We start from the raw sequence: 12470 nt of genomic DNA on the forward strand, positions 1-12470 counted from the left end.
CACGTCCAAAAATGGTCGCGGTAGGACGGCCCGAATTTGTAAAAAAATAAATAACAGAACATGTCTTAAAAATCAATTCAGATACATTTTTACATGCTTACAGTTATATGTATAATTGTTATTTTGGCAATTAGTTTCGTGTAGTTCAACATGGCATCCTAGCACATATTGGTCCGATGGCAACATCGTGTCCATGGCCAAAAATAGTCGCGGTAGGACCCTACACAATATTGGTACGGCGCATCGACATATTTATGTGGTGTCCACGGTCAAAAATGGTCACGGTAGGACGGTCCAAATTAAAAAATAAAAATTTAACGTAACATTTCCTAAAAATCCACTCCGATTTGTAGTTACATGTTTAATTGTTACGTGTAATTCACATCCAAGAAAGACGTGTAATTTACGTCCAGAAAAGATGTCGGTTCAACTTTCATTTTGGAACTATTTTTCAACCATGACGGGACGTGTCGGCCCGACATCTTTTCAACTTTGATTGAACGTCCGTATGTTTGATGGGATTGTCCAGAAGTAGATGGGCGTGACTTAGTCTCCCTATTGAAAAAATCGTACCTTCTTCTTCTTCTTCTGCCTAAAAATGACCACGAATAAAGGCATGAACTGAAAGTGAAGTCTCATTCACCCTGAACGTGGAACGGACCTGGTCTTGCTTTCATACGACTTTCACATAAACCAAAAATCATTGGATCAGCATTCACACTGGCTGCAGAACTCCAGAAAGTTTACGTATGGAGTTTTTTTAAGCTTCATGTAGATTGTATTAAAGTAAAAAAAGACAGGAAGTAAGACGTAATTCAGCAATGTGCATCCGGTATTTTTCAAAATAAAATCTGCGTTGCATTATTTTCTGTAATTTATATTAATAGTAATGGCAGAAATATTGTTTCACAGTGTATGATGGTTCACGTTATTTTAACTTTATCATGTAAACGTATTACATCAAGTCATTTGGTGCCCTTGAGGGAGCACATTTCTGGAGACGTTCTGCACATGGTCAGCAGTCAGTGTGTGTTTGGCGGTCTGTCCTGGGGCCGTATGGAAACCGAACGGCACATGTTCCGTACTTGGAGTGAACGAGCTGTTAGAGTAGAAACTGCAACAGACCACTAAGTTTTGGAGATCGTAGTTAAATGAGTGAAAAGCAAAACAGATCCAGTTGTCAGAAATGTGCTTCTATACTGCCAGACTGGTTTCCTAAGCAAATAAATTACGTGAGAAAAAGATTTCTGGGGCTAATAGTTTTTCTAATTTGATGTGATTTGTTTGCTAATTGCAAAAATCGTGTCCATAATTTTTTTCCGTATGATCATTATATGTGAGAGGCAGAGTAAACACTAGATTAGTCCGTGTTTAGTTGGGTGCTTGCGAGCAAACAACACAGCATCTGTGGCACAGATCGAGTTTTACGGAGGGTTAAAAACACGCTGCGGGGGTTTAAAAAAAACTGTGATTGCTTTTAGTTTTCCACATCACAGGGGGTTAGTAGAAATCACATGTTGAAATTTGACTCGATTAAGATGATTGAGCCTCCCTGAAAATGAATAATAGTGAAAACAGCATTGTTTGGTGCAGTCGTTCCTACGCAGCGTCTGAATAACAACAGATTCATGGTGCTAAGTGTTTGTAGCTGCAGGCGGGTGGGGTGTAGGGGGTTGCAGTCCTCTGTGCTGTTCCTTCTTCTTCACAGGCCCATTTTATTACCGGTACATCTCAATAATTACCTCATCCTCTACAGAGCAATAAAACACCTATCAGAGTCGTTAACATTGTTCACTTACACTGAAATTAATGAGCATCTTGTCATATTTGCTAATTAGATTGTTATTGGACAATTTGACACCCTCCCCCTTCATTTTGTCCACTTTTCTTTCCTTTTGAATCGTTTTGAATGCCCCGTCAGGCTGGTTGATGAGGGCCAGTGAATGGGATTAAGGCCTCCTGCTGCTTTCTGTTCTCCACGTGCATTATGCTGATTTTGGGAGCAAATTTTCCAGAATTTTTTAGATGCTGTTTTAGGAAAAATTCTAAATAATACATATAGTTGCCTTTATAGATACTGAGATATTTGAGAATAAACTAAATTGGAGCTGAAGTTATCAGAGGCTAGCAACTGACAATAACTGACGTTGAAACCTCTGGAGATGGCAGCATTAAGATGCTTGAGTTGTTACCCATACTCATAAAAATGGTAGTATGTGTGGTGTATCTCAGTGTTCGTACTCTAAACAAAAACATCAACATGTTTCTTTATTTCCACTCATTTCCATGGACACAAATCTAAGATATAAATTGATTCATAAGTCCGAGTTCCCATATTGTTTCAATTAACTTGCTGTATTTCGATCAAGTGCATTGTGACCTCAGAGGGAAAAGCAACACGACTCTACCACTGACTCTGTTCACTTTGCTACGTTGGTGTTTTATCTCCACTAATAACACAAGCCTGGAGGAGTTCTGCTGTGTGGTGGAGTTGCTAATGCAAACGGTTAGCTTCTACTAGCCGAGACGTGCTCTGCTCTCTCCTGGGTGCAAAATCAACAACAGCCTTCCCCGTTACGAGTCGAGATGGGTGAGCCCATGAACGTTCATTTTCTGTGTGACGTAGATCTGACTGGCTTTTCTAATCTGAGCGTTTCCCCGTCTACTTTAAATCAGAAGCTAATGCAAGAAGTAGGGGCAGAAGACTATTTTCACGTTCAGCCTGGATGTGAAACTTAAAGAGCAAGTCACCCCCAAATCAACATTTTTTTTGCTGATAAACTATATAAAAGAATGTCTAATCATGCTGTAGACATGTGTAGTCAATAATTTTGCACTTTGGTGCATCTTAGTAAAAATTGAAATATTCTGCCTAAAACTGTCAGTGTTGTGCCGTCGTCAGGTAAAAACTCTGCACTTCATTTGAATTTAAATCTGCCTTCGCTATTGGCTAAGAGGTACACTATGATGCTGGCTGGTACATTATGATGTCACAATGTTGTGAGCCTGTGTGAGTATTTGTTAGCAGCTCCGCCCTCTCGGTCTGCCAGGCAACAGCATTTGTTGCATTTTTCAAACAGGAAGTGGGAGTTGAGTAAGACTCTGGTCGGGGTGACTTGCTCTTTAAGGTGACCGATCGTGTTTAAAAAAATAACAGTCATAAATGGTGTGTCAGTAAAGTTAATGTTAAATGCATTTGTGTTGCCAGATGTGGAAATTAGTTTACTTGAGTAAAGAACTTACTTAAATAGATTATTCTTTCTTTTGCTGCAGGAAATATTGACAAAGCTGTCTCTTCAAGATGAAATTTCATTAGTTTTTAGAGCACGGTACAAAATTAGCACTAGCTAATTCGAACGAATCTGTAATTCTCCTAACAGTGGTCATTCAAAGAGATGAGACAACAGCTACAGTCTTTTTTAAACAATTTAAAAAAGCTGGATTGTCCTTTGAGTTGTTTCCGTAACAGTTTAGGTGTTATTGGAGCGTACTGCAAGTGTCCCTGAAGAGCCTTAAGGCGCCCCCGTGCATGGAAGGCACAAAATCCCTGATTCTATGTTTCTTGAGTATTGAAGGCAGACACAGAGGCCTCATAACACTTACTGGTTACCTTTAAGTGAATAACTAGTATTAATAAAGAGCAAGGAAAAGGTAATAAATCTAAACCTCTGACTGTTATTACAGCCTGAATCTGATAAAGAAATCAGGAGCTTTTCCATCCTGACATGACCAGAAAGACTTTGAGCCATTCCCCCCAGCTGCTTTCCATTTCCTGGCAGTTCTTTTTTTTAAGTACACCCGTCTGCTTCAGCAGGGACATCTCAGTGTGACGGCCACCATACCTCACTTTATTTGCCTAGAAGGACAATAGAAACGTACACCTGCAGGAGTCATCTGTGTGGAAAGTTCCAGCCTGGAGCTGCTGGTGGAAACCCGATTCCAACATGTCTGCTTTCACTAAGACCAATACCAAAAACCATGATGATAGTTCGTGTTTTTGTTGCTCCAGCTCCATCACTTCCTGGGAGGAAAGTTCAAACACACCCTGGTTTTTTTTTGGTTTTCTTACACATCATGAGAAATAGACCAGCTATGCACTGTGTGAGATTTGGATGTTTGAGAGATGAATTAAACAAACCTTTAACAGAAAAGCCCTCTGCATTCTTTTCTTTGACATTTAGATCTGTTTCTCAGCGAGTGACCCAGGTGGTTTTGTGTTAATGGTGCACACTGCTTACACTTTCACCACTGAATGCCTAATTGGTTGGCCCCTTCGGCCTGCTTTTGGACCAGGCATCGCAGGAGCAGTATATCAACACCACCACACCAACTAAGACGTTTGTAGCAGCTTCAGATTTGCGTGTTTTTGTAGAAAAACTCCCACGAGGATAAGTTAAATGTTTTCCGCTGGCTCCAAAACCTCCCATGCAGCCTCAACAATAACATCTGTGGTTTGGATTAGACACCTTGGTGATATCACCCTTTGAGTAATGCGCCTGCATTAAAGCAATCTTGTGGCCGGCTCTTATTGCCGTTGAAGTTTATGCAGGCACAAGATCCAACACAAATGATGATCAGCACTGCAGGACGTGATGGAGGTTGTTGGGCAGCAGATTTTCCTTTGAATTTGTTTCATGTTTTCACTACTGACCATGTTTTTAATGCCACGCTGTCATCTGTAGTTTAGAGCTTTTATATGTTTTAAAGAAGTTTCTAATTCCAAGTCTATTGAAGTGAGATGTGTTAAAAGGTCAGGGACAATTAAGATTGGACCACTGCAAATACGAGTAAAGTCAAAGAAGGTGAAAAAAATAAAAAGTCTGAGGAATAAATTAGATTAAAATCACATAAAAACTGACAAGAAAATGGTTCTCGAACATAATCTGAGTCAACTGGGTCATGGAACAAAACGTAAGAGCTCAGGCCAAATTCACCACTTAATCAATTAAATCAGATAAAGTCTGGAACTTGGTCATCAATGTGATCCCACTCAAACCAGAGGAAGGACTTTAGAGCCCCCCCCGAAAATTGGAGACTCTAAATTGCAGAGGTGTGGACCCGAATCACATGACTTGGACTCGAGTCAGACTCGAGTCATTATGTTAATTACTTCCGACTTGATAAAATCTATTAAGACTTACGACGACTCGAACTTGAACGCCAATGACTTGCGACTTGAATCGACTTGTACCTGTTGACTTGATGACTTGAGCATATTTGATATTTTTGCACTAAAATGACACGACATGGACAAAAATCACAAATCGTTCTTCATCCTGTTTTTGATCTTTTTCTGCAGCAGCACTTTGTTTATAATCAGTTTTCTGCTTGTTTGAGCGAATAAATGAAGATTTAAAGAGCAAGTCACCCCCTACCAGAGTCTAACTCCACTCCCACTTCATGTTTGAAAAATGCAACAAATGCTGTTGCCTGGCAGACCGAGAGGGCAGAGCTGCTAACAAATACACACACACACACACAGGCTCACGACAGCATTGTGACATCATAATGTACCAGTTTACATCATAGCATACCTCTTAGCCAAAAGCGGTGGCAGATTTAAATTAAAATGCAGTGCAGAGTTTTTACCTGACAATGGCACAACACTGCCAGTTTTAGGCAGAATATTTAAATTTTAATTAAGATGCACTGAAGTGCCAAATTATTGACGACACGTGTCTGCAGCACGATTAGACACTCGTTTATTTAGTTTATCAGCAAAAAAAAGTTTATTTGGGGGTGACTTGCTCTTTAAGAAGCTTTCATTCTGGAATGTATTAATTATCATCGTCATTAAATGGAAGTTTGACAGATGACTTGATTATGACTTGAAAATTCAAAGTCATGGACTTGGACTTCCACATCATTGACTTTGGACTCGACTTGGACTTGGTCGTCTTAGATTTGGACTTGAATGGAAAGACTTGCGACTAACTTGTGACTTGCAAAGCAGTGACTTGGTCACACCTCTGCTAAATTGCCCCTAAAGGTGTGAGCGAGTGTGCGACTGGTTGTTTGTCTCTGTGTGAATGAGTGATCACATGAATTAATGAATGCATTTGTTGGCTTGTGATGTGCATCAGTGGCTAAAACCAATTTTACCAACAGGGTGCGACATCACCTGAGATCCTCCTTCTCTTTGCTTCCTGATGCAACTTTATTTTAGATGAATTATTTTTATTTCTTTCATGTTGTTCAACAGACAGGAAAATAAAAACTGTCAATATACTTTTATTACAGCCATCTAAAATCCAGTTGCAAAAGTAAAAAATCAAAAGTCGACAGCAAACAACAGAAAAAAGCCACATTATTTCATGTGTCATTAAATATATTCATTTATGATAAACATAATATATTAGTATTACGGGACATTACACAAACATTTGCAATGGACACTGCTAAACAACATTTACAGACTGATGTAGATCCACGAGCAGGAAGCTGCTCTGGTTAGTGTGTGAGGTCTAGTGGGAGTACCGTTCTGCAGGAGAACAAACGGAGACTTTAGGATCAGTTCCCAAGTAGGATTCAGAGGGTGCTGAACCATACCCACGTATTTCTGCTTGCATGTGGCTTCGTGTCTAAACTCTCAGGCTGGAGCCTCCAGGAGATAAACACCTCTGCTCAAGGAGCTCCTAGCATTTCAAACAGTGGTTAAGTTCACCTAGATACAGGATATCTGGTTAATGTTTCATCAAAACAAAAGGAGTAATAATACTATACAGCTATTTAACATACAGACAATCAGTCATGTCTTTCTGTTAAGTACCAAGTGGATAAAACAGGAACCCTTCGTTAATTGGTCCTTAGAGGAATTAATATTTCACACCCTTTTCTGGTGTGTGATCTCTGTGATATTTCATCACTCCACAGGTTGTCCCCACAACACGGAAACACTGTATACAATGAAATGTGCATAATTAAAAATAACCACAATTAGCCTGTCAGCTACAGTAAATGTAGCACAATCAGAGAGGCCTACAGGCTTTATAAGTGGGTAAAAGTTGTAAAAGATTATTCTCCGACCCACAGAGTGATACATCTCTCATTTGAAAAGTATGAGCTCATATCCCACAGGACTGATGAGCTAACGGCTAGTCAGAATGGACCCATGACTGTCTCCTTAAAACAGATCCGACCTTAAAACTCCTACAATCTACAGATCCTCCTTAGTGTCACAGCATTTTGTACAAATGCTGATTGATCTCAACAGTGGCTGTTTTCTATGGGGTGCCATTTTCTAAGTCAAACTGTCATAATTTAACAGCAGTATTTAGGTAATTTCGCCTGTAATGGGGAAAAAATGGCAGGTACTTTTTTAAAGTCATATTTTCACCATGTTTTTTATACTTTTTTTATGTTAAAGAATCCAACTAACATTTAGTTGGCAAGCTAAATATTTATTTTAGAGTTAAATATGCATTTTACATGCTAAATATTAGATTGTAAAATAAATATTTAATTTACAAACTAAATGTTTAATTTTGAGATAAACATTTAGTTTACAAGCTAAAGTTTTAGCTCCAGATTAAATATTTATTTTTCAAAATAAATATTTGGATCCCAGCTAAATATTTATCTTCAGGTTAAACCTAAATATTGATTTTGCAAATTAAATGTTTAGCTCTAAAAGAAATATATAGCTGGGATGTAAATTTTTATTTTGGAAGCTAAATATTTAATTTGGAGCTAAATATTTAGTTTGTTAACTAAACATTAAATTAAATATTTAGTTTGTAAATTAAATATTTATATTAGAAACTAAATATTTAGGGCCGACACAAATATTTAGTTTGTAAAATACATATTTAACTCTAAATTCAATATTGTGCTTGCTAACTAAATATTTAGTTGGGAACTTTAACATTTATGAATGTATGAATAATAAGGTGAAAATATTATAGAAAAATTACCTACCAGTTTTTTTTCTTATGATAGAGGAAACAACCCAAAATACTGCAGTTAAATTATGACTGACCTCACAAATGGCACCCCATAGTTTTCAGTGCAGGTTTTTAGTCCCGCCCCCGTCATAGAATGAAATGAGACACTTCGGTGATATCTTACATGTACGTTTTACCTTGCCATGACATGTTCTAAGACATTAAATATTTAGCAGTAATAAGTCGTTTGACTCGTTAAAAAATCCCAGGTGATTTGCAGTTGAGCAAATTTTCCCCCAAAACAATGGCAGCACCTATAGCGGAAGTCAGAGAGCGTTTGGTAAATAACCGGAGAATAAATGTGATGCTGTAAAGATGCATAAATGTATTTACATAACTGATTTTCCTGTTTTAGGAATTCGAGCTATTTGAAGACAGCAGTGATGCGCTTTGGTGTTGCCTGAAGTAAGACTAGCCGTTAGCTTATCAGCCCCCCAAAAAATGCTAACTCCGCTTCTCCATACAAAGGCCACCCAGGAAGCTATCTAACATGTTGGATGGCAATTATTTTGACACAAAAACACACCTAGGAATGGCAAAATCCTTTTAAAGATCTGTGATATCCATCTAACATTTAGTTGTTTTATTTGAGCAAAAGCATAAACGTCTGACTTCTGAGCCGCTGGAGCAGGACTGCAGATCAGCTGCGAGGCAGGCAGGTGTGTTTTTGTTTGTACGCAGCCCTAAAAACACGAACATATCTTATATGTTCTAAAACTTCGGACTAGTTAAAAAAATAAGTGCCTGGTTGAAAATCTACTCTAATCTATCCGATGCATCAACATCTATGTAAAAGAACACAATAAAAAAGGTTTACTTATGCACAGACGGTTACTTTACATTGCAGAGAGCACAATCACAACATTAGAAGCAGCTGAGCAGCAACTTTTCATTTTACTGTAAGACGAGGGGATCTCGTTGGCGTTTAGCTCCCAGAAACACAGAGGCGACGCTCACAAACGAGCCGGACGTGTCCGGCGAAGGTGGCGTTTGTAGTATTTAGTTTTAAAGGAGAACTAATGATATGTGAGTACAGTAAGCAGGAGAGGTTGATGAGGGTGGGACCTTAATGAACAGCATCATGGGTAAAAGATGAGCCACGGCTGTAAAATTAGGTGCAAACTCTGCAATCTCACGACAAAGCTCACGGTGAAAACACGGAAACGGAACAGCTGCAGAATGAGCTCCTTCACAACAACAACACTACCTCTCTTCCTCCCTCCAGCTCAGAGCAGCAGCACAAGGTCACTTCTACTCTTCACGTGTGTTCTTTTCATTTGAATTTGTTCACTTTGCTTTCGCACCGTTCTTCTTGTCTGAATCCCGGTGGAAGCATCACTCCACTGCCGCCTGTCTGCCAGCCACTTTTAGCACTTCCCCCTCTTGCCACGCTGTTGAAACTTCCTCAGCCGACGACCCCACAGGTCCTTCCAAGGGATGAGCAGGCTTCCCTTGTCGGCGACGACACCGCTTTGTCCGGGGGAGTCGTCGTCCACTCCCAGGAGCAGGTACTTCCTCCCGGGCTTGATCTTGGGGCATTTGCAGGCCACGTCCTTGGCGCGAACCCACAGCAGCTGATCGCTGCGGCGGATGCGATGCTCCCCTTGCTTGTAGACAGAAATGATGTTGACCGTGAACTTCCACCACTCGCCAGCCTTGTCTCCTTTGAGAACGTGGACTTGGACAGCTGGTGGAAGAGACAAGCAGAAGCTGAATTAGCCCAACGCTACACAACAAACCAACAGGTTGCTGCTGCTGAGAGAGGGCCACGGGAAGATTTCCTACAACTAACATCTGTGCTAACGAACTAAAACTTTCACTCATTATAAAGGTTTTAAAAGACATCGGACAACTCTGTCGCTTTTCTAGAACTTCTATAAAAAATTGTTTAACTATGACCCAAAGATCAGCAGCAGGCCACCCACTCCTCCCCTCATCTCTGACCTCTGACCTCTCTTTGTTGCGCACATTCTCCCCAGCATGCACTGGTCTCCATAACACCCTGCGCCCGCGGCTGGAAGCACAGCGGCTTCTGATGGAGAACATCTGAAAGTAAACGCTGCTAACGGGTGGCCCAGCTGGGTTAAAGGTGGAGGAGCGGGTTTCTTCTTTTGTTTTTCGGGTGAGAAAATCTAACATCTGCTTCAAATAAAACCCCTGAGCCAAATTCTTTCCAATTGTTCTGTCAGGTGTTGGAGCTGGAGTCGGAGCATCTGAGCACGGCAACCGCGGGCTAGAGCACGTAGAGCCTGGTAACTATCGGGACATTTTCATACCAGGAACAGATCGAAGCTCCCCTGCACAGATTCTCTTCGCCCAACCAAACAGCCATTACTGTCAGAGTGATTGCTACAAGAGGCCAAACCGCTCAGCTTGCCTGAAGTGAGGCACTGCTTTTGTCCAGCTAGGAATGTGTAATTACTGTTAAAGTGTTGGGGTTTACTCCGAACGGTGGGAATCAGAGGGCTGGACCAGACTCAAGATGTAACGGATCAGAACAGCAGGATCTCTGTGAGAGGACACGAATCGTCAAAGCCTCACTGGCGTTTTGTTTGGTTTGAACTCATCAGCTTGTTTCAAACCCCAGATTTACTACAAGCCGATTTTACTATTGCTATAAATTAATCATTCAAAAGAAAACGGATACAGACTGGACATTTGTTCTCGACAAGTAAGAACAAAAATGTATCTATTTATTTTATTTTTACTATTCTAACTTTTTTATACTTTCCTAAATTTCTCTGGTTTTAGGTTCTGTGTAGACTCCATATTGTTCTTTGATTAAATTAAATTTTCTAAATCTAATAAAAGTAAAATACATCTGTTGATAGGGCCTCCTGTTCTGCTGCTTCCCTAATGATGTATATAACATATATTAGCCTATATAATATATAATATTAGCAGAATGCCTCTTAGTGCTTAAGCTAGTATTTCCAACAGAGAGGGAATCAGCTGAGATGCAACTAGCCCAGAAATCCAGACAAAAGATATAGGGTGTTTTTCAGTGCCAGGGAACCTTGCCTTGATGTCTTGGCCCCGCCCCGGTTGCCTAGGAGATACGTCATCGGGAGCCGCCAAGACATGTTCCAAAGTTCATGTTCTACCGAGGCGTGTGTTCTCCGTTTGTTAGCCATTTAGCTAGCTGAGCAAGGACACACGGGAGGTGTCTTGTAGCCTAGCCTAGGTCAAAAATTACCCAGAATACACCGCAGTATTTTCAAAAGGATGGCGGATCAGAAGCCGGCAGCTACTTCGGAGAAATTTTTCAAGTTTAAAAGTAAGTCAGCTAATTTAAAATGTTTTTTGGGATCCAAAGAAGTTATCTATGGTTGGTTAGTTGCTTAGTAGTTGCAGCTTCGGTGGCTAGCGGGTAGTGACTCACTTATATATTTAATTTAATAAACATATACACAATTTAAAAAGTAAAAGCCTCGTTATATATTTATATAGAAACTAATACGTATAAAATATAACGTTATCTCCCGTGTCACATGATGCAAGTCTGTTCCATTTAACCGTTTTCTTTGACCAAGGAAGGACAGTGTCCTCCTAAGCAAGGCGCCTGGCCTCACAAGACATCGCCTCGCAAGGCAAGGCGCCTTGACATTAAGAAACACCCATAGTTCTGCAGGTCGTTCTAGCCACGCCCCATTGTAGCCTTAGCAGGTCTACTATTGGCTGTAGCAACTTTAAGTCTGGCCAATCACAGCACTCTATGACTGTAGAGATATAGGGAGCTTAAGGCTACGTTCACACCTTGATGCTCAATTCTGAATTTTCAGTAAATCAGATTTTTTGTGTGGCCGTTCACACTGTGACTGAAATGCGACATCAAACTCTCTCCAGTGCGAACGCTCCGCGGCCCCAAAGCGACCCGCATGCAGAAGACACGAAGTCACACTCAGTGGAGCCGAAACCAGGAGCGGAGGAGTTGTGATGTCATCCTGATCCTGTGGTTAAACTGTCCGTGAAAACGTTCACACCTGTTAATTCTTCCGTTTTGGGCTGGAAACTGTTTTAAAACTGTAAACTATTTTACTCCTTGTTCCCGCCGTCTCCCTGAATTATTATTTACCGAAAATGTTCGGGTATTAATACATTCACGGAGAAACCCCCCCCCCCCCCACGGAGACCGGTGAGACGCTTCGCTCCAGCAGCACCTCCAGCTCCCGTTCTCATTATTTCTTGTATTTTTTATTCCAAAACCTAAAACAGGAAGTCCAGACAGACTCCTGAACCCTCCTGTCAGCGCCTCTCCTCAGGAACATCCACACACGACGCTCACCTCCTGGACGTATTTTCACACAAAACCTAAAACAAGCCCGCCCCCCCCTCCCATTTGAAAATAAGCACTTTCTTGGTACCAAAATGCTTCTTTAAAATTCATGAACATCATATATGAAACATAATAAGCGGGATTAGAAAATGGCGTTTTTTGCCCCGTTGACTTGCATTCATTTTTTCGTTCTTCCGGGAACCTGTGGTCCGGAAGTAGATGAGCGTGACTTGGGTTCCATATTGGCCAGG

At 40.7% G+C, this 12470-nt stretch overlaps 2 protein-coding genes across 2 annotated transcripts in view; one reads left to right on the top strand and one right to left on the bottom strand.

Annotated features, from left to right (window-relative positions):
• LOC139062264 (uncharacterized) overlaps positions 1 to 12470 on the top strand; it is a 56584-nt gene that overhangs the window by 11371 nt on the left and 32743 nt on the right. The window lies entirely within an intron of this gene.
• The window catches only part of ntn1b (netrin 1b), a 64046-nt gene continuing 60656 nt past the window's right edge, over positions 9081 to 12470 (bottom strand). The window contains exon 7 of the mRNA XM_015945251.3: positions 9081 to 9630. Coding sequence (XP_015800737.3) covers positions 9311 to 9630 — 320 coding nt within the window. The 3' untranslated portion in view covers positions 9081 to 9310. The remainder of the gene's footprint in view (positions 9631 to 12470) is intronic.

The sequence above is a fragment of the Nothobranchius furzeri genome, chromosome 12 (genome assembly GCF_043380555.1).
Source record: "Nothobranchius furzeri strain GRZ-AD chromosome 12, NfurGRZ-RIMD1, whole genome shotgun sequence".
Classification (NCBI taxonomy): domain Eukaryota; kingdom Metazoa; phylum Chordata; class Actinopteri; order Cyprinodontiformes; family Nothobranchiidae; genus Nothobranchius; species Nothobranchius furzeri.